General features: G+C 35.7%; 1 protein-coding gene across 2 annotated transcripts; it reads right to left on the bottom strand.

The window, feature by feature from the left end:
* Window positions 1–3502: 3502 nt before the first annotated feature.
* LOC114310177 (ras-related protein RABC1) lies at window positions 3503–22329 on the bottom strand. 2 transcript variants are annotated; one of them, XM_082889781.1, is made up of 7 exons: window positions 21914–22329; window positions 21561–21762; window positions 20480–20548; window positions 14740–14805; window positions 13591–13712; window positions 5573–5701; window positions 3503–3883 (listed from the first exon to the last, which is right to left on the bottom strand). In XM_082889781.1, exons 2-7 carry the CDS (start codon window positions 21697–21699, stop codon window positions 3776–3778), a joined length of 633 nt encoding a protein of 210 aa, XP_082745907.1. In that variant the 5' UTR covers window positions 21700–21762; window positions 21914–22329; the 3' UTR covers window positions 3503–3775. The 2 variants fall into 2 exon arrangements, with proteins under 2 accessions (XP_082745907.1, XP_082745909.1); XM_082889783.1 differs by having other exon boundaries at window positions 21836–21916.
* Window positions 22330–24280: the final 1951 nt, after the last annotated feature.

Genomic DNA, 24280 nt, shown 5'->3' with positions numbered 1-24280 from the left:
AGGCTTACATGATTGCCGATTTTTTTTTGGGTTCGTGAGATAATTAATAGTAAAATGAAATTTAAAAAAAAAAAAGAAGATTAATTTGAGCTTACCTTTTAACTCTAAGGTAGTGTTTGGTTCAATGAAAGGAAGGTGGATTGAAATGGAATTATCATTCTTTAGCATCCTTATAAAGTGAATATTCCCTTTCAATAATAAATGATAATTCCATTTGTATAATGTATTTTCTATTTTTTTTAGTTAACCGAACGTAGGAATGAATATTGATGATCATTATCTTTTTCATTTTATTATAATAAACCAAACATATCGTAAATAGTTGATTTTTAATTTATTATTTATGGAATTATTTTTAATCAATTTTATAACATGATCATGTGACAATTGGTTGTGTATTTCTTTATATTGTAGATCTCGTAAGGAAGAATCATGAATATTGTTAAGTGATCAAATTGAACAATATGGAATAAACATACAAAGTCAGGGAAGGGAAGAAAATGGGCAAAATGAGATACTTGGAAATTTCAATCTTGTGAAGAGCTCCTTGATACCGTTTAAGAATTTTTCTCAATACAAGGGTATATCTATTAAAAACTCCAAAAAAGATAGATATGTGATCATTGATTGTGATAGTGGTGGTTGTTAAATAAGTGGCATGTTCATATGGAGCATGACAAAAGCAAACGGCTACTCACCTTATTAATTGTCCCTTTGAAATTCAAAGTGAGAGACAAAGTGATGGGTTTTGGGTGCTTGAAGTAAAAAATAGCTCACATAATCACAAGCCTTCTAGTGACATGTCCGGACATTTTTCTTGTCGTCGTTTATCCAAAGAAGAAGTTTTGAGCATTGAAGAAATGACTAGATCGGGGATACCATCGCACCAAATTCATTATTCACTTAGACAAAGGAATCCGAAGCTTCAAGCGGTATCAAGGACTATATATAATATGAAGGCTAAACTTCACAAGGATAACTTGGCAAGACGAACTATGATACAAGCATTGTTTGAAGAATTTCGTCAAGGTGATTTTACTTTTAATGTTGCACATAATCAAGATGGTCATTTGATACATCTATTTTTTGCACACCTAAGGATGAATGTTGGACATCTTTTGAAGACATTATTAGAGTTTTTTGTCTTTTGTTTTTTTTGTTTTTTGTTTTTTGTTTTTTTTTCCTGAGACTAGAAATTATCAACATTTGCGAACCATTTGAGGACTACATCTTTTAGCTTTGCAATTTCTTTTTTAAGATGTGCTTTTGATTGTTTATAAGGATGTCAATCTAGTTTGGATGGAAGTGAATTAAACATGTTATAAAAGTCGGTCTTTCTTTTTGGTATGATTCGTTGAGAATAAGTGTTGAGGTCTTGTTTTTTGTTTAATGGTGATTTTCCTATAAGAGTTTTTTAGGTACCATGTTAAAAGAGAATTAATTTACTAAGTGATATGATGTGTGACTAAAATGCACCATTTTATAATTTTCATTATTATCTTATAATAATACTATTTACTTAAAAAAAAAATTCTAAAAATAAAATATGTGAACCAAATAAATTTTGAGTGTGACCCATATCATATTAAGTTTGAATATATACAATTTATGTTCAAAACACTTATTAAAATACTTTTTTGGTGTACAAATTTCCTTGCTAGTATTGTTAATTTCCTAACATTGATTTTTTTTTTTGTTTTTTTAATTTTAAAATTTTCTTTGTCAATGTATATTTAGAAGGTGATTTACAAACAAAAAGTTCATACATATGATAACAATGGTGGACGTTTTAATTAAAAAGAAAACAACAACAACAAATCATTTTATTTTGTATACAAAAATATATATAAAGCTTCTGTTTATATATTATTACCATATATGTTTTTCATACCATGATTTTTTACCAAGGTTGGACACTTCAAAAAAATTGGATGAGTTTTGATTTTTTTTTATATTTTAAATGGTTATGTTGTCACATTAAAATGAGATGAACGGAAAAATGAATGACTGATAAAAATTCTAGGTAGTTAGGCAAACGAAAAGTCACACAAAGGGGCAGTTTAAGAAAATTGTGTGAGGAATGAGTAGTCAAATTATAGTTGATGTCATATGAAGATAAGCGTGTTATTTCAAGTTACTGTACAATAAATGTGAGTCACTCCATATTTTTCATGTGTGGCATTAGTGCCACCCTTACTCAAATTGTGTTTGGATGATAGATTTAAAAAAAAAAAAAAAGAAAACAATTGAGAGAAATACAAATAAATTTAAGCCCTTTTTTTTTTTTCTTCATTTCTGTCTTTTTTTTCTTTTCTCTTTGCAAATCTCTAAAAAAGTTTATCATCCAAACACAGACACTTAAATGGCCGATGATAAATGGAGGAAAACGTTTGGTTTAATTTTAAAATTATAATTTGAGAATAGAGTTGTATTTTGAGTTTGTGAGTTGTTAAACTATGATTTGAAAACAAAAAATTCGTTTTGAAAAGAGTTTTGAATTAAATTTTGAATTGAGTTTTGAATTTTTGAAATAAGTTTTGAAATAAGAAAAGTTGTTTAGTTATGAGTTTTGAAAAGAGTTTTCTAAACTTAATTCAAAAAACTTATAACTCATAACCAAATACACAACTTAAAACTATATTGAAAATTCTATTCAAAGCTCATAACCAAACTTTTTTTTTTTAAATTCAATTAAAAATAATAATTATTGAAAAAAATAAATTTTTTATTTAAAAAATTCAAAAAATTCTGAAAATATTTTTTTATTTAAATTATTGAAATATATATATTATTTTTTGTTAAAAAAAAATTCAGTTAATTAATTTTGATTGTATATTTGATTGGAATTTTTTTTAATTATTTTGTTTAAAAATGTTTTTTTTTATTTTTTAAAACTTACTGTGACAAATTAATTTTTATTTAATTTTTTTTGTTAATTTTAAATAAATAGCCAAATAATTTATCATTTTGGTCTAAAAAGATAATTTCTATATTTAAAAAAATATCAAAAACAAATATAATTTTTTTTTTTTTTTTTTTTGCAAATAATAGGTGGCAATTGTAAAAAAAAAAAAAAAAAGAAGCACTATTGGTTAACCGGCAGGACGTCCGGGCGGACGACCGGGGAGACCCAAAAATTCAAAAACTGTTTAGGAGAATATCCGAGTGGATGACCGAGTAGACCTAAAAATTTAAAAATTCTTTGGTTACCAAATATGTTTTGAAATGTGTTTTGAAATGTGATTTGAAATCATATTTTTAAAACTATAATCAAACAGAGGGTTAAAAAATGAGGATGGAATCACGATTCGAGCCTCAATTTTTTCCTTTCTTTTCTTTACAATTCTCATTGCTTATTATTAGAGAGTGCATCAAGTCTTCTCAAACTTCTCTCTATTTTTTTTTTTTTTTTTTCTGAAATCACAAAAAAATATATATACAGAACTTCATTGAGAATTCCAATTAGCCACAAACACCATCTCTCTACAAATTGCAGAGCAAATGAGCTTCAAAATGCTAAACTTCATTAAGAATTCCTTTCATGTCTTGACATTACGTTCAAAAATTCATTTTCAACGGTACAGATAATAGTTTACAGATAAAAAGAGTGGAAATTACACAAATATGGTATAAAAAATTTTCTCGTGGATGTGATGAGGAATCAAACACTAGAGTTAGGACTGGGAAATATTAGAAACTTTGAGATTGTAGAAGGGCATCAGCAACAACTGCTTGTAACTGAGAATTGCGAGAACCTTGATAGCAAGGAAGAAAATCAGCAACAATTGCTGGTTGCTGCATCAGATTGCAGTGGCTTCTCCTTGAAGATATTCTTTTTGACACCCTTGGAGCCCTCAGCTAAGAGGCTAGGCGTATCTAAAATCTGCATAGATGTAATAAAATAATTCAGAAAAAAGAGAGTACGAAATTGACTTGGCAATTGCATATTCAACTCAAGTTTCATAGGGACTACAACTCAAGTTAAACCTCTCTTCTGTGATGACTTATCAGAACTTCAAAATGACAAACTGCAATGCAACCTCATCAAATTATATTCAAGGCAAACCAAAATATCTATACCAGTTTGAAAGGGCCATTTTTTAAATTTATTCAGCCAGACCGAGCTCAGATGGATAAAAGGAGGGATGTGTGTTAGGAACAACCAACATGTAAAAATCTTTGTCAGACCCCTTATGAACATGAACCCTATAATATGAATATGCAAATAAACACTAGGGCATTACTGTAAGTGACGTGTTGCGCATGCCTTCAGGCATTTTGGAAAAGGGCCAAGGGGCGCCGCATTGGCCCCTAGGTGATAGCCCTTGATAAACCAGACTGGCAGCGAAAAAAAATTCATGTAGCCTACCCCACTTGATTGGGATACAACACAAGGCTTAGTTTGGTTTGGTTTATGATTTTTTTTCAGAACTGAGATGGTTTGGTTCACAGGAAACGATTCATTATTTTGTCCAAGATTTGAATGAAGTTGACATACCTCATTACAGCACGACACATTCCTAGTAATGGTCCATAATTTCTGCTATCTAAATAGGGTTCACTGCAATACAAGCCTTATCCCATGATTTTGTTTAAGCCAAGACTTCCAAAGCCCATTTTTATCATTTTCGGTAAAACTCAAAATCATACAAGTAAAAAGTACCCGTTTGGTGGAGATTTCAGAAAGCAATTTTCTTTTCACAAAGTTATGACAAACAAATACCAGAACAAAAATCTATGTTATTTGCTTTTCTCATAGGTTGGTTTCAGGAAATTGGAAACAAAACTTTTCAAATATACCATAATGATGTTTGTCTGCTTTCTGGTTTTTGTTCTTCAATGAAAATAATTTAAATAACTGGAGGTCACCATGGATGAAGTACAAGGCTCACAAAGATCAGAGAGGGAGGAGAAGTCACTTAGGGCAATGACGTCAGCCACTTGTTGGCTTATCAGAATAAGGGTAATAGAATGGATCTGATATCTTATCTAAATACTAAATCCCTCAAAATCTCAATCTGTGAAAGTGGATGAGTTTGTTATTTATATTTGTATTTGCAATAATTGGAGGCCAAGCAAGGAATATGGAGATGGCACGTGTCCAACAAATCATTTGCTAAGATTCACTCAATTGAATTGCCAGATCGAGACAGACATGCTTGGTCAAGGCAGTGGATATAAGAGTTAGCCCCTAGAGGTCTAGACTTTTGTATCTGCTTTGAACTCGTCGTGCCCTTTGGGCTCCCCCCCCCCCCCCCCCCCCAAAAAAAAAAAAAAAAAAAGACCAAAAACTCAAACAACAGTAAAATGGACAATGGTATACAAATTGAAAAAATCCTAGAAATAGACAGCAGTAAAGCAAAACTGTAATCATTGTAGACCATGTTTAATCACCCATGATATGTGATCAAGTTCAACACAGTTCCATATCTATGGTCTACATGCACAGTCCACAACTGTATTTTTGTTTCTCAAGTTAAGGCAATACATGTACATGAATGGACAAGCACTAACATAGTCCTTGATCTTATATACAAAAGTAATGATAGCAATAAAGCCATAATTTGCACACCTTTAAAATAAGCTCTTCAAAGCATTGCTGCACATTAACTCGAGTTTTTGCACTGCATTCAATAAAAAGGCATCCATATTCCCTTGCAAAGTTTATCCCCTCTTTCTTTGTTACAACCCTCTCACTTTCCTGGGTAAGAAAAATGATTTAGATATGGAATAAAACCTCAAATTGATAACAACTAACAATATGGTACACTGTCTTAACGTTATCTAGTAATCTTAGATTGCAGTGCAGCCATGTTAAGATCAATGCACCTGTATAACAATTGAGGAGTCCAAAAAAGTAAATGCCAATGTCCTCTAAAAAATAAGGATAAAAAAAGAAAGGAAGTGTGAATAAATTTCAAACCTAAGAAGCACACACAAACACACAACACGACACGTGAGGACAAGCATAAAAAATATAGTTTTATATATTCGTTAAATGTTATAAATAAGAATATATTATTCGAATACAATAAAAAAAAATGCAACATAACACTCGTTCATATAAATCTACATGGTTTTTCTTTAATCATTGTATCCTAAGTTATTTTATTCAAACTTATTATAGTGTTATGTGTGTCTAAGCGATGAACACATGTCCTCCAAATATCCAAAGAGTGTCAAGGTTTAAAAAAAAATTAAGAAAAAATAGGACAGTTTTGGGCGAGTGTCCAACAGGTGTCGGGAAGTGTCCAATGAGTGTTAATGTCTGATGTGGATATGCCACTTCTTAGAAGTGTTTGAGTTTCTTAGTTTCAAACTATCTACTATGTAAATAAGACTACTTCATCTATAATAAGCACTAAGGGTATATTAAGATCAAGACCAGCGGTGGGATCTTCCACATCTTTAGTCACTTTAGCACAATTGACCTTAAACAAAATTTAAATCCTACATATGTTTGACAGGGGTCTTCCACAACTTGATTTCGAGTGTTAATTAAGCGCCCAAAGTAATTGCATATACTCTTCAAACATGGTGTCATGTCTTGAATTAAAAAGTAGCTCGAATGACCTTACATGATAATTTAAAGGCATATACTTCTCTTGAAGCTTAGCTTTTTTATCTCTTGCCACGAGCTTATTGGTGGCAATTCTAATCTTCTTAAATCTCCTTCAACACCATACCACCAAATTTGTGCCAAAGCTACAAGTTTCATCTTGGCAAATCTTACTTTTTGATCATCCATCCAATCCTATAATAAAAAAAACTTCTCAATTGAAGCAAGCCAATTGAGAACACTAGAAGATTGTTCCTCCCTTTAAAAGCCAAAACTTCTACGCTACGGCATATGGCATGTGGCGCATAGGATCTCTCACTTTGTAAGAATGTAGTGGTCAAAGCTTAAGATTTGACACCGAATTGATGTGGGTTGAGTATGGCATTAATCTGCTCCAAGCAGTAAGCCCAAAACTCTATTACACCAGTAAAAGTGGGCTTTGAGGTTGATTTTAACTGATTTTCGTGGCTGAAAGATGGTAAAAATATAAGTTTTTACAGGTGTTTGTGTTAAGGTAACAAAGAGTAGGATTTGGAGAACAAAAATACAATGTTTATGGGTTGCTTGGAGCTGTTTTGGGCACTGTGAAAATTACCTGTGAACAGCAACTTTGCTGGTTTTGTATTCTTTTTTGTTTTTTTCCTTTGATAAGCAACAAAGGGAATATTATCAATAAGGAAAACTAAAAAGGAATACAAGAAAGTGGTGGCTGTGATGGGTGTAGTTTGGACTCATCCACCTTGAGGTCCTTGAAGGTAAATTTTGATGGTGCTTTTTGCAAGGACTCTTTTAAAAGGGGTGTGGGAATTGTTTTTAGAAGTGTGGAAGATTGTTTTGTGGCTGCTTGTGCTATTCATGTTGAGTGTGCCCACTCAGCTACGGGTGTGGAAGCATTGGCAACTAGAAATGTGGTTCATATGGCTCTAGAACGGGATTACTCGTCCATTGTTGTCAAAGGTGATGCTCAAGCTATGATTACGATGATTGATGACTGTTGCGGTAGATCATAGGGTGTGGGTGGTTATTCACGATATTATGCACTTGAGGGAAAGGTTGGCAAGCTGTGACATTGCGTTTGTTACGATCATGTTTTGGCTAAGTTTGAGATTAGTGGGGTTGGGATCAATTCCTGGATGTCATCCCCCTGTCATGGCTAGTAGACCCACTTTGGGTTGATGGCCGTGTCGCTTGATGCTTTGTTCCTTTTATCCAATGCAATCTTTAACATTTTGACAAAAAAAGAGGTCCACCAAAGTCAACCAAAAAACTGGAAAAAAAAGAAAACAAGATTACAAACTACAAATCACACACTGCTCTCCAATCCCTAGAAATAAAAATAATGGAATCCCCTTAAAAGGTTCAGAAACCGAAACAAAAAAAGAGGAAACATAACAAACTATCCCATAAAGATTCAGTGTCCTCAATTTGTTCCCCAAAACCCCTGCATTGTGCTCCAACCAAATAACTTATAGAAGTAAAAAGAAGACACCATACCAAGCTTGAAAGTTCAATAGGGGTTCATAAAGATCTGGTTCCGTGGTTTTAGAGGTTAGAAGTGCAAGAAAATTATAAAGAGGAAGAAGAAGAAGAAGAAGAAGAAGAAGAAGAAGAAAACTCTAGGAATCACTCCTAGAGGCCTTTGGGCATCACACCTACAATTGATTACACCACACAATCTCAAAAGAAGAATATTTACTGAAAATAATTCTCTCAAAACTATCTCTATCAAATTAGAAGTATTACATGACTTCATATATGTTAAAACCTATCACCTACTTCATCCACTAAACCTAACCCACTACACCACTACCACCTCACCTACTCCACTAAACCTAACCCACTACACCACTACCACCTCACCTACTCCACTAAACCCACTACACCACTACCACCTCCACTTTACCTACTCCATCTACCACCTACTACCACCTACTCTTCTATATATAGGAATCATTGTAGCATTCAATAATTCAACAATCAATATACATCAATCAATAATAATACATACAATTTATTCTCTCTCTTTCTCTATACATTATTTCTTACATGGTATCAGAGCTGGTTTAAAACCTAGTATTTTCGCTTCCCCGGCGGGCGGCAACCTCACCTTAGCCGCCCGCCGGACCTCAACCTATTCCGCTGATAAAATCAACAAAGATTTGTGCAACTGTAGTCATGTGTGAGGCTGATGGAGAAGAATTCTTCACCTCATATGACGAGACAGTCTGGAACTAGAAACACTGCAACATTCTGCTCTGGAATTCTGCAGCAGCTAGATTATAGCTTGGTTGAGTGCCAAGCTTTGGTTCTTCCACCCACTCTTGAACTTGCCCAGCAAAGTGTGAAGGTTCATGCTTGTGTTGGAGGGACTAGTGTGCGCGAAGATCAGCGCATTCTCTCCAGTGGGGTTCATGTTGTTGTTGGTACTCCTGGTCGTGTGTTTGACATGTTGCGGAGACAATCACTTCGCCCTGTTTACATCAAAATGTTTGTCTTGGATGAAGCTGATGAAATGCTGTCACGAGGTTTTTTAAAAATCAGATCTATGATATTTTCCAGTTGCTGTCACCCAAAATCCAGGTTGGGGTGTTCTCAGTTGCTGCCACCCAAAATCCAGGTTGGGGTGTTCTCTGCCACAATGCCACCAGAGGCTCTTGAAATCACCAGGAAATTCATGAATAAGCCTGGAAAGAGAAAAAGCTCATGCTAGGATTTGCGAAGTGATTCGCTGCAGGAATTTTGGCTTTGGATGAAACCCTTACCATACTCCACTCATTCTCTCCAACTGTTCTAACTTTTTATTTTTATTTTTATTATTATTATATCAAATAATCAATGCACTCATGTTCCCCACTAACAGTGTCCACTTTTGACCCAAACCATTTTCAATCCATCATTTCTCCTTCACCTTTTGCACCCCACTCACCGACTCTCTCTCCACTTTATCACATGGGTTTGTCCCTCTCTCTCCTCCATTTGATTTCAAAAATTACTTATTTTTATTTATTTTTTCCAAGTCACTTTTCCTCTTTTTTAAATACCCCACTTTATTTTGAAACAATCGCACTGATGTTTTTCATATAATCCATCTATAAATATTTTTTATCTATTTTCTTTCTCCCTTGTTTTCTTTCATTTTATTTTTATTTTTTCAACAAAACACTCCCAAAACAAAAAAAACAAAAAAAACAAAAAAAAAAAAAAAAAAAAACAACATTTTACAAACTTGTCATTTCTTCATGTCGGGGATCAACCCCGATCAGCATTTTACACCATAAAAAAAAAATAAAATAAAAATAAATAAAAATAAAAAAACACAAAACAAAACAAAACACAACCAACACAAATCGGAACAGTGGGATTTTTCTTCTCGCCTATTCCGCCGGTCTTTTCTTCTTGCCACCGTCTTGGGCGGCCCTTGCCGGTGTTGCCTCCGTGTTTCCCACTCCACTGGGCATGATCACTACTCCCTGCTCCTCCACTGCAGCATATGGCGGCCCTCCAAATCGGAACATAAAACTGGCCTTCCGCTTCAGCTCCTTGTTTTCCGCCTTTAGCACACTTATCTCTGCTCGCGCATCCTTATACATGCGTTGGAGCAGAGCCAGTTGGGCGTTTAACTGCTGCACCTCATTTGTCCTGCTCTGCAGCCGGTGCGACAAGTTTGTGACCGCAGTCATGGTTTCCACACATTACTTCAGAGTATACTGATTGGCTTCAATGTCAGTTTGCACTGCCATTTTTTGCTCCACAGACCGCATAGGAAAGTTCAACGGAGCAAACCCTGGGGCGCTTGGTTGAGGTTCACTGGCCCCCGCACCAATTATCTCTCTTGTTGACTCGTTAAGGTCTGGAAAGAGAGTGAGCAGACCACGGGAAGACGAAGCCATTTTCTGGACAACAGAGTGTTACAGAGTGTCCCTCTCAGAAATCTCTCTCAGAAAACAGAGTGTTACAGAGTATCTCTCTCAGAAATCTCTCTCAGACAACAGAGTGTTACAGAGTATCTCTCTCAGAAATCTCTCTCAGAAAACAGAGTGTTACAGAGTATCTCTCTCAGAAATCTCTCTTAGAAAACGAAGAGTTTTTCAGAGTTTTTCTAGCAGGTTTTTGTCTCTGCCTCTGCCTCTGCCTCAGCATCAACCTTGGTTAAATAGCGAGGCAGCCACGCGTATCGCGCGCCACTTGACGCCAGACGACAAACGGGCGCGCCAGCCAAGGCACTCACGTGTCTCGCCATCATGTCCGGCACATCTTTTTATGACTTGGGCTCGCCTTTTGATGGCACGCCTTTTTATGGATTGGGCACGCCTTTTGATGGCACGCCTTTTGAAAGATTGGGCACACCTTTTGAGGGTGCGACTTTTTAGGGGTCCGACAAGACTCTGTAAACTGTCCCGACATTGATTCCGGTTAGCTCCTTCATGGGTCCGACAAGACTCTGTAAACTGTCCCGACATTGATTCCGGTTAGTTTCTACAAGGGTCCGACAAGACTCTGTAAACTGTCCCGACATTGATTCCGGTTAGCTCCTTCATGGGTCCGACAAGACTCTGTAAACTGTCCCGACATTGATTCCGGTTAGTTTCTACAAGGGTCCAGCAAGACTCCGTAAACTGTCACCACAACTGTCACAACATTGTCTGCTACAACGGTCCGACATGACCCCATAAACTGTCTTCTACATCGGTCTGACACCGCCATCCAGTGTCCTCTACACCGTTATGACACCACCATACAGTGTCCTCTACATGGTTATGACACCCCCATACAGTGTCCTCTACAACGTTATGACACCACCATCCAGTGTCTTCACCAATGGTCTGACACGACCATACAGTGTCTCTTATCCTCTTTTATTTTTTATGTATTTTCTTGTTTTGTTACTCTCTCCAAACTCAAGTTGGTTAGTTACTATCCCCCTTGAGTTTGCGGGGGGCTGTTAAAACCTATCACCTACTTCATCCACTAAACCTAACCCACTACACCACTACCACCTCACCTACTCCACTAAACCTAACCCACTACACCACTACCACCTCACCTACTCCACTAAACCCACTACACCACTACCACCTCCACTTTACCTACTCCATCTACCACCTACTACCACCTACTCTTCTATATATAGGAATCATTGTAGCATTCAATAATTCAACAATCAATATACATCAATCAATAATAATACATACAATTTATTCTCTCTCTTTCTCTATACATTATTTCTTACAATATAGACTAGGGAAACTTCTTTCACCAACAAGGATTACAATTTCCAAAAAGAAAACTAATTAAATTTTTGACTTCTAAAAACTATCTAAGATCAAGTAAAGCTCTTCAATAAAAACCCTAATGCATAACTTTGCTCCATACCATGACCCATGATGAACTCCTACAGCCCATGTCCAGAAAACCTAAAATTACCACAACACCCCTAACCTTAAAAACTGCCTGCGACATAGATATAGATTATAGATAATGTAAAAACAAGCGTAAAACAAGACTTAATAAGGCTAAAACATAATCACCGTAAGTCCCAAGTGTGTTTAGCTTGAAATCAAGCAATTTAAAAACTTTATTGCTTCTTTAGTTATACTCTTGATCTTCTTATAGTATGCATCAGTTTGTTTACCCAATACAAGGGGAAAAGAGGATGTGAGTTGTATATGACATAGAACTGAAACTTTGGGTTACATGCGCAAGGGACCAAAATCCATCACCACAATACTTTTAGCTATTGCTAAAACAATGGACAATCCTGGCTGAACTTTTGTCCCCTCTTTTCTAAAAGAAAAACCCTCTTTCTTAAAGAACCCAATGAACAACTATTTAACACATAAGACATATGGCAATGAGTGATGATAAAGATCTAAGTACTTGAATCTTCTGTTGCCTTTTTTATAAGATAGCCTTGCCCCACCAAGCAATTTTTTTTTTTCCTTCTTTCTTATTCTTCCCTAGAGGCGAGGGACAAATCATACTTATAACAATGATCATCATCATAATTTTTTTTCCTTCTTTCAGCCTTCTTGCACTTCCCTCAAACACATAACAAGTATAGGTGTATTTAAGTTATTGAATGTATTCTATCATTTCTTGTGGTTCTTACTGTAATTCTGCAAAAACGCTGTAAAAAGTGAAACGAAAATAGGAAAAGAGATCAATCCATTGCTACACAAAACATTATGGAGTAGCCACTTCTGGCTCAAAGGTCATCATTTCACCATCAAGAACAGAATTGACACGCATCATCTGATGAAAACCATTCAACAGGTCATTTACAAAAAAAATCAGCATGCTTAAACAGTTCTAACCATTTTATTCCTACCAAATTCTATCATTAGTGTAATACATTTATAGATTTAGAGGACAAAGAGTCAACTGGTTACATTTCTTCTGGTATACTGATTGAGACTTTATAAATGATGGTTGTAATTCATATTTCATGGGCCTGACATTAGAAGACTTGAATAATTGCTAGTGAAGAGCTTGGCTCAACACAAAAGAAAAAAGAAAAATTTAAAAGAATTTCAGGGGGATAGGTTACAGCCCTCAGGAACCTCATTCCTCCAATTTCCCTCCCCTTTGTAATCTGCCACTTTCCTCTGATAGATGATAGGATCTTGTCAATGCAGAACCTCTGTCACTGATCTAGACAAGAAAGATAAGCAAATCTACAACCATCTACAACAAATTTGACAAGTGGACATACACAAAAATATGTGTGCATGCATCCATACATCCGGTCAATGTCAATATGTCTGTGAATGTGTGTATGTGCGTGTGTGTGTGTCTGTGTGTGTGGTGTGTGTGTGTGTGTGTGTGTGTGTGTGAGAGAGAGAGAGAGAGAGAGAGAGAGAGAGTAAATTCTGCACACCAATTGTTCACATAGGATTTCTAAGTTTTAGCCAAAAAGAGCAAAGAAGAGTACCCTTTCTGATCAAATTCAGTTCTAGAAAATTCCATCCATTGAGCAGTACAAGGGGAAAAAAAGAAGGAAGTGCTTCGTGTAAATTGTTATGAAGATATACCTTATCAACTTTGTTTCCAACAAGCATCTTGATGCAATCTTGATTAGTTGAGTAGAGCTCAATTTCCTTCCCCCATACCTCAGAAAGATTAGTAAACGTATCTCGACGTGTCACATCATAAACTGTTGCAATTATAAACGCCAAAAATGTTGAACTAAAGAAAATAGGGAGTTATGCTTAAGCTTAATGTTATTGAAATAAAAAACAAAGCCCACGCTAAGCATATCAGAGGTTTCTTGCAACTGACTATTCCTTAATCATATTTACCCAAAGATGTCCACAAGTCAGCAAAATAGGTTCAAATTCACAGTGATATTTTCTAGCAAATATCAAAAGTACTTGACAGAAAACACTAAGACACCCAATTAAGGGACATGTAATCTGGACAGGAAGGTGGTTTAAGCCAATTATTAGCGTGCATTACACTCTCAAAACCACTACTGTCCACAACAATGAGAATACACAGATTGCAGTAAAGGAGGTCCAGCTAATGTCCGAACTTACTTGCTCAACTTCTCTATGTTATAATAAAATATACCAACTACAACTAAAACATATTATTTAGTTCCTTTAAATTTTATTTGTTTTTATGCATTGCCAACAGAGTTTGATGCCCATTTCTAACCCATAACCGAAACAAGGTTCCTTGTTAGGTAAGGATGACTAAATATACACCAAACAATAACCAAAAAAATGCTTTAAAAAACTCTTCACAAAGGAAATTTAAAAAGAAAAAGAGGCTATGAAATGTCATCCAAAATGGTTCATAAAAGTAACCACTACATCGTAGCAATTAGTCTAACTACTATGGGAAGTCTCATTTTGGCATATGCTTTTAAGTTTAACTGATTATCTCATAGAAGCCTGGTTTTGACATGTAGTTCATCACTTTGTTAGCAGAGGAAAGCAATCCAATTTCATTTACTTCGTCATAAACCACTTAAATCTCCATACCAAAAATCCCCTACACTTCTCTACATCTTTGTATATGAAATTAACTATTCTCAAAATTTTACAATTAGATGTGCTACTTACAAAAGTGGAATTCATAGCATTTCAACAAGGCTTTAATCCACAATTTCCCCTCAACTGGTCTAAAAGGCAGTGGATGTTCTTCAAGAAAATAATAATAAAATAAAATAAAATTACCCATAATGATCCCTTGTGCTCCTCGGTAGTATGAGCTTGTCAATGTTCTGAATCTCTCCTGACCAGCTGCATGACACAACATTCAGCAACCAATGTTAATTGGAATCATTCAGATTGACATTCCAGACCAATAGGTTTCTCATTAGCAATGAAACTGCAATATGTAGTCTAGTTAAGATTTTGTCATATGAGCAACGAGACTAAATTTCTTTCATCATTTAGCCAAACCCTGTAATCGGATCAACATGCTTAGGTATGCACTTATAAAGAATGGTTCAATAAAAAATAAACAATTCTTTTATCCTTTTTGTAACTATCTACTACATCACCAAACAAAGCTTTTATCCCTCTGATGTTTTGGGCTCACAGAATAGTTAATCATGCATTTGAAAATTTCAGTCATTCAACAAGTGGAAAACTTAAAGTGAAACCATGTCCTACAATGATCCTATTTTATCTACTGCAACAAACCAATTTGTCTGTTTCAATTCTTATGCCTAAATTTCTAAGGTAAAAGATAAATGCACACTCTAACTAGAATTTAAGAAGCAAAAGATGATGAGAGTTACAGATTTACTATATATTTGCATGACAAAAGATAATGTGAATTTTACAGAGATTATGTGATTGTATGATGCAGACCCTGTTTTCATGTGACACTTTGGTAAAGTTATGGAAATTGTGTTTGACATGTCTAGCACCCAACAAGTAAATCTGATAAATTTAGCTTACTAGGTAATGTATGTAAATCCCATGTTATGTTACTTAGATGAATGGGTGCTTCAAATCAAGCGAAAAATCTGTTTCACTCAATGTTGTAGGGAAAAACATTTTTTTCAACCCTAGAAATTAAAAGAAAACATCAAGAAATATTATCATATAGTAAAGTCCTTGTGTTGTTGCATTTGTGAACTAGATAAATCCAATGCTTAGACACTATTGAGAAGGGATATGATGGCATCGAATTGCATGTAAGCTTTTCACATCAAGCCAACTCAACTTCATCCAAAATCAAGTCCTAAAAAATTAGAGGCTTCACCAAATACCATTGTAGAGAGACTTGGGTTCTTTTCGCTCGCATAGAACCTCACCAAAATTGATCAGTAATTCACGATTTGATTTTAATAACACCAACATCCATGTTGATTCTGAGTTGCTGGGCTCGTATGCAGCAATTGAAAGACAATGCATGAAATTTCCAAGAAATACTTGTTCTTTAGCCTGTCAAACCATATCTTCGAAGCCTTTCATTTGCATCTGCTTCTCATATCTCTTTTTAACAATCTCCTTACAAATAATTAATATTTTTGGTTTACATAGTGTAGAAATTTAATGTATAAAGAGAAATAGAGAATTGTATTGTTGATTGATATAATGTTATTGATATTACAATGATTCATGATTCCTATATATAGAAGAGGGTGAGTGTGTAGTAGGTAAGGAGTAGGTGAAGTGGAGGTGGTAGTGGTGTAGTGGGTTAGGTTTAGTGGAGTAGGTGAGGTGGTAGTGGTGTAGTGGGTTAGGTTTAGTGGAGTAGGTGAGGTGGTAGTGGTGTAGTGGGTTAGGTTTAGTGGAGTAGGTTTAAGTGGGTGAAGTAGGTGGAGAGTAGGTGGATTTTAACAGCCCCCCGCAAACTCAAGGGGGATAGGAACTAACCAACTTGAGTTTGGAGAGAGTAACAAAATAAGAAAATACATAAAAATAAAAGAGGATAGGAGACACGGTATGGTCGTGTCAGACCATTGGTGAAGACACTGGATGGTGGTGTCATAACGTTGTAGAGGACACTGTATGGTGGTGTCAGACCGATGTAGAAGACAGTTTATGGGGTCATGTCGGACCGTTGTAGAAGACAGTTTATGGAGTCTTGCTGGACCCTTGTAGAAACTAACCGGAATCAATGTCGGGACAGTTTACAGAGTCTTGTCGGACCCATAAAGGAGCTAACCGAAATTAATGTCGGGACAGTTTACAGAGTCTTGTCGGACCCATAAAGGAGCTAACCGGAATCTATGTCGGGACAGTTTACAGAGTCTTGTCGGACCCATAAAGGAGCTAACCGGAATCAATGTCGGGACAGTTTACAGAGTCTTGTCGGACCCATAAAGGAGCTAACCGGAATCAATGTCGGGACAGTTTACAGAGTCTTGTCGGACCCTTGAAAAAGCTAACCGGTATCAAATGTCGGGACAGTTTATAGAGTCTTGTCGGACCCTTGTAAAAGTGGCACCCTCAAAAGGTGTGCCCAATTTTGTCAAAAGGCGTGCCATCAAAAGGCGTGCCCAATTCATCAAAAGGCGTGCCATCAAAAGGCGTGCCATCAAAAGGCGTGTCCACTTTGTCAAAAGATGTGCCATGAAAAGGCGTGCCAGTTTGTCGGGCGGCAAGAGGCGCGCGATACGCGTGGCTGCCTCGGCTATTTATCCAAGACGAAGGCTGAGGCTGAGGCATACCATTCTGAAACCTCTAAAACCAACCCTTCGCTGAAAAAAACTCTGCCTCTGCGGAGAGAGAAACTGTGGAACACTTTGTTGCCATTCTGTCACCAACCCTTCCGAAACACTTAGCAACCCAAAAACATGGCCTCTTCTTCCCGTCCAGCTACCCAGAACCTGCTCACGCTCTTTCCAGAACTGAACGAGCCCACAAGAGAAATAACTGGTGCGGTGGCACTGGAACCTCAACCAAGCGCCCCGGAGTTTGCTCCGTTGAACTTTCCGATGCGGTCGGTGGAGCAAAAAATGGCAGTGCAAACGGATGTGGAGGCTAATCAGTATACTTTGAAGGCATGTGTGGAGTCCATGACGGCGGTCACAAATTTGTCGCACCGGCTGCAGAGTAGGACAAATGAGGTGCAGCAGTTAAACGCCCAACTGGCTCTGCTCCAACGCATGTATAAGGATGCGCGAGCAGAGATAAGTGTGCTAAAGGCGGAAAACAAGGAGCTGAAGCGGAAGGCCAGTTTTATGTTCCGATTTGGAGGGCCGCCATATGCTGTAGTGGAGGAGCAGGGTGGAGTGAATGTGCTCGGTGGTGTGGGAAACACGGAGGCAACACCGGCAAGGGCCGTCCAGGACGGAGGCAAGAAGAAGAGACCTGCAGCAGAGTAGAGAAGAAAAATCCCATTGTGGGTGTTGGGTGTGTTGTGGTGGTTTGTTTGTTTGTTTGTTTTTTTTTTTTTTTTTTTTTTTTGTGATCGGGGTTGATCCTGACATGAATAAAATAAGTGTGTTTGGCAAACTCGAATGGTAGGTGTGGTAATGCAGAAAAATCAACTGGAATGAATTTTTTTTTTTTTTTTTTTTTTTTTTTTTTTTTGTGAAAATAATAATAATATTAATATGGGTATCATGGAGTGGGCGGTGGTACAAAAAATATTGTGTAGAAAAAGAGGGAGATGGTGGAAAAAGGGAGGCCACTCATGTTATTAAAATAAATTAAGGCATGTGTTTTCATCATAAGAAGTGAGTTGGTGATAAAAGAAAAGAAAATAAAATAAAAAGAAAGTTGGGTGGTGGAAAATTATTGTTTAGACAGAGAGAAGGCATGTGAGGTGTAAAGTGGAGGACAAAATAAAAGAAAAAAGGTGAGAAATGTGATGATTTCTGTCCCTTCGCACAAAAACAGTACTACTACCACTCTGTATACCATTTGTTGCCGAATTTCAATTCACTGTGATTTCGAGGAGAGAGATTGAGGCTGTGAAGATGATGCCATCGACAACCAATGGTACTACAATGCCAAATACCGAGCAAACTTTCCGCCTAAATTGGGCAACCTTCAGCGCAGGTGCGGCGCCGCCAGCAAGAGTAGGGCGGAAGCAGCGGAAGCTTAAGGGGCCAGAGGCGGCAGCCTGTATTCCGACAGTGACGCGCCTTCTCATGTAAGAAGAGAGCATGTACTACCACCACAACCCAGATCATGAGACCAACAATAGTCAACAACAGCAGATTCAAGCCCAGCAATACTCAGATTACTATGCATTTAGAGGCCATGAGGTGTACCAAACACCATTCAAGGAGGGGAAGAAAAGAGGGCTGAGAAGCTTGATCAGAAGCAGGTTGGCCATAGGAAGTCCATTGATACATTTGGACAGAGGACTTCACAGTATAGAGGTGTCACAAGGCATAGATGGACTGGTAGATATGAAGCCCATCTATGGGACAACAGTTGTAAGAAAGTTGGAAGATGCAGGAAAGTGAAGGTATGTGTACAAAATTCCAGCGGGCAGCGAAGGCAAGGTTGCCGGCCGGCTGCCCGCCGGTGAGAAAACAAAATACGGGCCTAAATCTTATGGCTCTGATACCATGTAGAAATTTAATGTATAAAGAGAAATAGAGAATTGTATTGTTGATTGATATAATGTTATTGATATTACAATGATTCATGATTCCTATATATAGAAGAGGGTGAGTGTGTAGTAGGTAAGGAGTAGGTGAAGTGGAGGTGGTAGTGGTGTAGTGGGTTAGGTTTAGTGGAGTAGGTGAGGTGGTAGTGGTGTAGTGGGTTAGGTTTAGTGGAGTAGGTGAGGTGGTAGTGGTGTAGTGGGTTAGGTTTAGTGGAGTAGGTTTAAGTGGGTGAAGTAGGTGGAGAGTAGGTGGATTTTAACACATAGTAACCAATGCTTAACTTGAACCTGAAGTACAATAAGGATATACATCTTGATATGACAATTTTTTAAAATTCATTCAGGACACAAACACAGCGAAGTCACAATAACATATAAATATACTCTATATATATACATGAAAATAATAGCAATTATATTTTTACACTTGCTAAAATATTATTACTTCAAAATAGTTACAAAACATTTTCCAGATTCTTTATTGTAGAAAAGAAGCGTAAACAGAAAATTCTCACATTATTTTAAGAAGCTCTACTCCCAAACAAATTGAAGGTTTTAGACTTTAGAGTTCCTAAAATTAAAAAATCTAAAGGAGAAACGAAACATCAGCATCATTATCTTAACAAGTGACAACTAATTAAGGAAGTCCTAGAGTTGCAAAATTTGTTTTTAGTGAACATGCTAGGCCATATTTAAATTCATTATTTGAAAGAAAAGAAATGGAAATGCACAAAGAATTCATAAGATATCAACAAATATGATAATTCACTATAACCTCACATAGTTAACGTCCCTTTAGGTATCTCCCGCTAAGCCGATCCCAATGGGACCTGAGTTACCTCATATCTGGACAGACAAGAACTAATCCCTGGAGGCCCTACAATTAACGGGCAAACCTTTAGTGGCCCCTTGGGAGACTCAAACCCAAGACATTAGATTTTATTCCCAGGTCTTTACCGCTATCTCATCTAATTTATCTATTGCTTTGTGCAATAATGGTTAGTCAAATATAGTTGTAAATGAATCTAAAATTTGATGGATTCATATGTTTTCGCAATCAAATTTCACCAAATCTTCTTTCTGGAAATTTTCATATGACATTTCAGATAACAAATAGGAATTATGAATCAACCCAACCAACCCCCTTGTGATCTACAAGTATGGCTGACAAATTATTACTTTGATCAAGACCTCTACAACATTGTCAAATATCAACAAAACATAACGTTTAGTGATAGCATAACCTATAGAAAAAAGAAAAACAAAATGAAAAAAGAAAAGAAAACTTTTACAGACAACTAAAAAAATCCGGCAACAATAAGGACAAGGACAAACATCTATTCCCTTAAAGAAGAATAGAAACAAGCACAAAAGGAAAACCAGCTTCATTACCTGTATCCCAGATTGCAAGCTTCAATTTTTTACCCCCACCAACGACATATTTGACCTTGAAATCAACACCTGTGTGTAAAGAAGAGATGTAAATTGGATCATGAAAAATAGTAAACTAACGGATTCAAATAATGATTTTTATAAACAAGAAGCGGCTACTATGTATGGGAGACTCTACATGCTTACATATCCATCCATGCGAAATAAATAAACAAAATGAATGAAACTCTTGTATTTCAAAAACATTGGGTGTGTTAGCAACAAATAATAATATATGCCCTTTGCGACAATTAAAATTGTTTATCGATCAAAACAAATATTTGGTTAAGGACAACAACTATTTTGGTTTCAGATTCAAAAACAAATGTTTTTCTAGTTCTAATCCAACCCGAACTGACTACTTCAGAGTATTACCATTTTATTTCTCAAAAAGAAAGCATCAAATAAATAACTAATACAGAGGAAAAAGAATTGCATGTTTGGCTTCTAACAAAATGTATGGGAAAAGAAGAAAAGAAATCAAGATATTAGAAATGTGAGAAAACTAAAACCACAACCCAACTGGGCCTACTGAATAACCCATATTTTATATATTCAAAAACACAATTTTCAAGTTTGATTTAACCTGCAATTTAAGTGTGCGAATCATGTCATGTTGATCATGTTTGTGTCATGTCATCTCGGCTTCACCAAGTGTTAACATACCATTTTATTTCTTCAAAGCAACATATAAATAAACTACCAAGGAGAGAAAAAATCAATTATGGATGGTCAAAATTTTGTGCAACTAAGTTGCCATTTTTTTCTTTTTGATAAATCAAGTTGCCATTTTAATGATCAGATTAATAATAACTAGCAAGAATTACCATGTTTGGCTTCTGAGCAAATGCAGGCAAAAAGAGAGAGAGAGATTAAAAAAAAAATCAAAAACTTATGAAACCTAAGGAAACTAAAATCAGGGTCTGGTGAAAGTAATTGTGAGATTCAAGTTATGATATTCTAAAACACCGAATTAACATAAAACAATAATATTACAAATTGTATTATCAATAATAAATATAGAGAAATATTGATCGATTACCAATGGTGGGAGAAAGATCTTCGAAGGTGTCGGAGGTGAAACTGAGAAGAAGACTGCTCTTGCCAACACCAGAGTCTCCGATCATCAACAACTTGAACAAATAATCAAACTCTGTCGGACTTGTTGTTGATTCCATCATTCTATATATATATATATATCAAATTCGCTTCTCTCACAAAACCCACAATCGACAATTCAATACCTGATCAATAATATCATTCAACGCATCAATCTACATTCAAATACATATATTCTTCGCAAAAAAAAATTAAGACATTTTGGTGAATGAATGTTATGGATGCATCATAATGTGCTTATAAATATATTTGCGTATGGAGAGGAGAGACAGAAACCTTAGATCGTTGGCGAGAGCAATCGTTAGTTAACAAACTGATAGATTTACTTCTGTTGATTGAAAAAAATAAAAAAATTACTCAAGGATTTTTGTTTTTATTTTATTTTCCCTTTTTATAGAATTTGTTATAAATTTTGTTTTTTACCAAAATAATTTATTATTATAATAATAATAATAATTTTATTTGTTTTTCTATGATAATGAACTTAGTAGTAATAATACTTTTTTATAATAATTTTTTCTATAATAATAATTTTTATGTACTTGTACCACAAGTGCAATAGACATTCTTGTATTTTAATAAATTTTATTATTTTGAAAATTTAATTCACCAAATCTCAATTTTTATATTTGAGATTTAATCTAGCAAAAACATGTTGAATTGTAAATTATCTCTCTCTCTCTCTCTCTCTCTCTCTCTATATATATATATACATATAAGAGTTTGAAGTTAGTGGCTCATCCAGAACACCGCCACCACCGCTCAAACTCTGAGATTGTCAATGGTAATAGGATGGTTGCATACAGTTAGGAGTGTAAAAATGACCTGCGGCCTGTAGGTGGCCTGAAGTTTGCCCGTTGCCCGAGGTGGGCCTGGGTCTGAGCCCTTAGGCTAGGGCTTGGGCCATCCTTTTGAAACTCGGCCCCGCCCGTGGCCCGACTCATTGGCCCACTTAAGGTCCACTAAAGGCCTAGCCTTGCTAGAGGCTTACTGCATTTTTTAGTAGAAAATAATAAAATTTTGGTAAAAAAAATAATAATAATAAAAAATGGTTAGACCTGTCCAAGACTAAGGCTAAACCCAGGTCCACCGAGTCAACTCGAGGCTCGGAGCACCGGCCTGCCCAAGGCCCAAATACCCTTGGGCTTAAGCCTAGATTTAGACCTAATTTTTTGGCCTGTAAACCGGCGCAAATTTTAGCAGGAGCCCGCAAGACCCAACATGGGCTGGGCTGGGCCCCAGGCCTAGAGGCCCGATCCGATGTGGGTTGGGCCAAATTTACACCCCTATATATAGCGGCCCATTGAGCGAGCCTCTAAATGAGGCAATACAATGTTGCGAGGGTTTTGCTATCGGACTCGTTATCGTGTTTCATTTGCAATCTCTATTGATGATTCTTCCTACTCATTAATATGAATATCCACATTGTTAGAATATCAAAAGATTTGAAATGTTTGACACTATGATATGAATCTTTTCATTCCTACAATAGGTTTTACATTGAAGGGCTTTTGTTGTCCATAACGATTGTTCAAATTTGTTAATGTGAATCTCCACATTGTTTAGAATACCATATGTTAGAAAATCTTAGAGGGATGTTCAAATCAAATGGCAACACAATATTTGTGATGTGAATATTCACATTGAAGCTTAATAGAGTGTTCATACAATAGTCAAGAGTGCCTGACGTATGTGAGTGTTTGGAAAGTTGCTATTTTAGTAAACTATTTTAGTTTTTGACTATTTTAGCAAGTTAAAATTTTTGTGTTTGGAAAGATGATTAGATTTTTTTTTGTAGTTGGATGTGATATTTGTGAGAAAAAAAATGACATGATTATGGATTTGATGTGACATTTTGTCTTTTAATTATTTTAGCTTATTTTGCCTCCGTTTGGGAAGTGAATTGGTTTTTTGACTTTTTTGGCTATTTTAACTTGGGGCTAAAAAGTCTGGTTTGGGAAGGACTTTTTGATTTTTTTGGCTTTTTGACTTTTTGGTGAGGTGTCTTCCTGTTAAATGACCAAACAGCCCTTCATGTTCAACTTTTACTTGTGAGGCAATGAAAGTGGTCCTCCACATCAGCCTCCCTTTGGACCGAATTTGGATTTTATTTTTTTTATTTTGGGTTTGGATTTGGCGGATTTTGATGTTTTTTTTTTATTTAAGAAATTTATGTTTTTGTCATTTTTATTTTTTATAAATTAATTAGTTCTTATTCTTTAATTTACGTTTTTTCCCTCATTTATTTTTATTGGTATACAAGAACTTCTTTTATTTTTCAAAAATGAGTTTTTATGTGTTTTATTTATTTGTAAATTACGTGGCGAATGGTAATTTATGTTTTTATGTTTTTTTTTTAAATGTTTTTGAATGAGGCGTATTTTTGTCCTTATTTTTTTTAATTTACGTTTTTGTCATTTTTTTATTTGTACACATTAATTTTTTTTATATTTCAAAAATGGGTTTTCATGTGTTTTATTTAATTGTAAATTACATGGCAAATGCTAATTTCTTTTTTTATGTTTTAATTTTTTTATTTTTGTTTGGATGAGCCGTATTTTGGTCGTTCTTTTTTTTTTAATTTACGTTTTTGTCATTTTATTTTTTTGTATACATTAATTTGTATTTATATTTCAAAAATGG

Source organism: Camellia sinensis, chromosome 1 (genome assembly GCF_055761805.1).
Source record: "Camellia sinensis isolate YWXY chromosome 1, ASM5576180v1, whole genome shotgun sequence".
NCBI classification, from domain to species: domain Eukaryota; kingdom Viridiplantae; phylum Streptophyta; class Magnoliopsida; order Ericales; family Theaceae; genus Camellia; species Camellia sinensis.
The sequence above is the reverse complement of the archived record's forward strand: the minus strand, read 5'-3'. Positions and strand labels throughout refer to the sequence as shown.

Bases quoted from the DNA above. Each gene is read 5' to 3' on its own strand.
- LOC114310177 (XM_082889781.1), bottom strand. From the start codon at position 21,699: ATGATGGAATCAACAACAAGTCCGACAGAGTTTGATTATTTGTTCAAG. The intron at 20,549-21,560 runs GTAATCGATCAA...CTTTACACACAG, and splicing joins AGATCTTTCTCCCACCATTG to GTGTTGATTTCAAGGTCAAA. The intron at 13,713-14,739 runs GTAATTTTATTT...TAATTGCAACAG, and splicing joins AGCACAAGGGATCATTATGG to TTTATGATGTGACACGTCGA.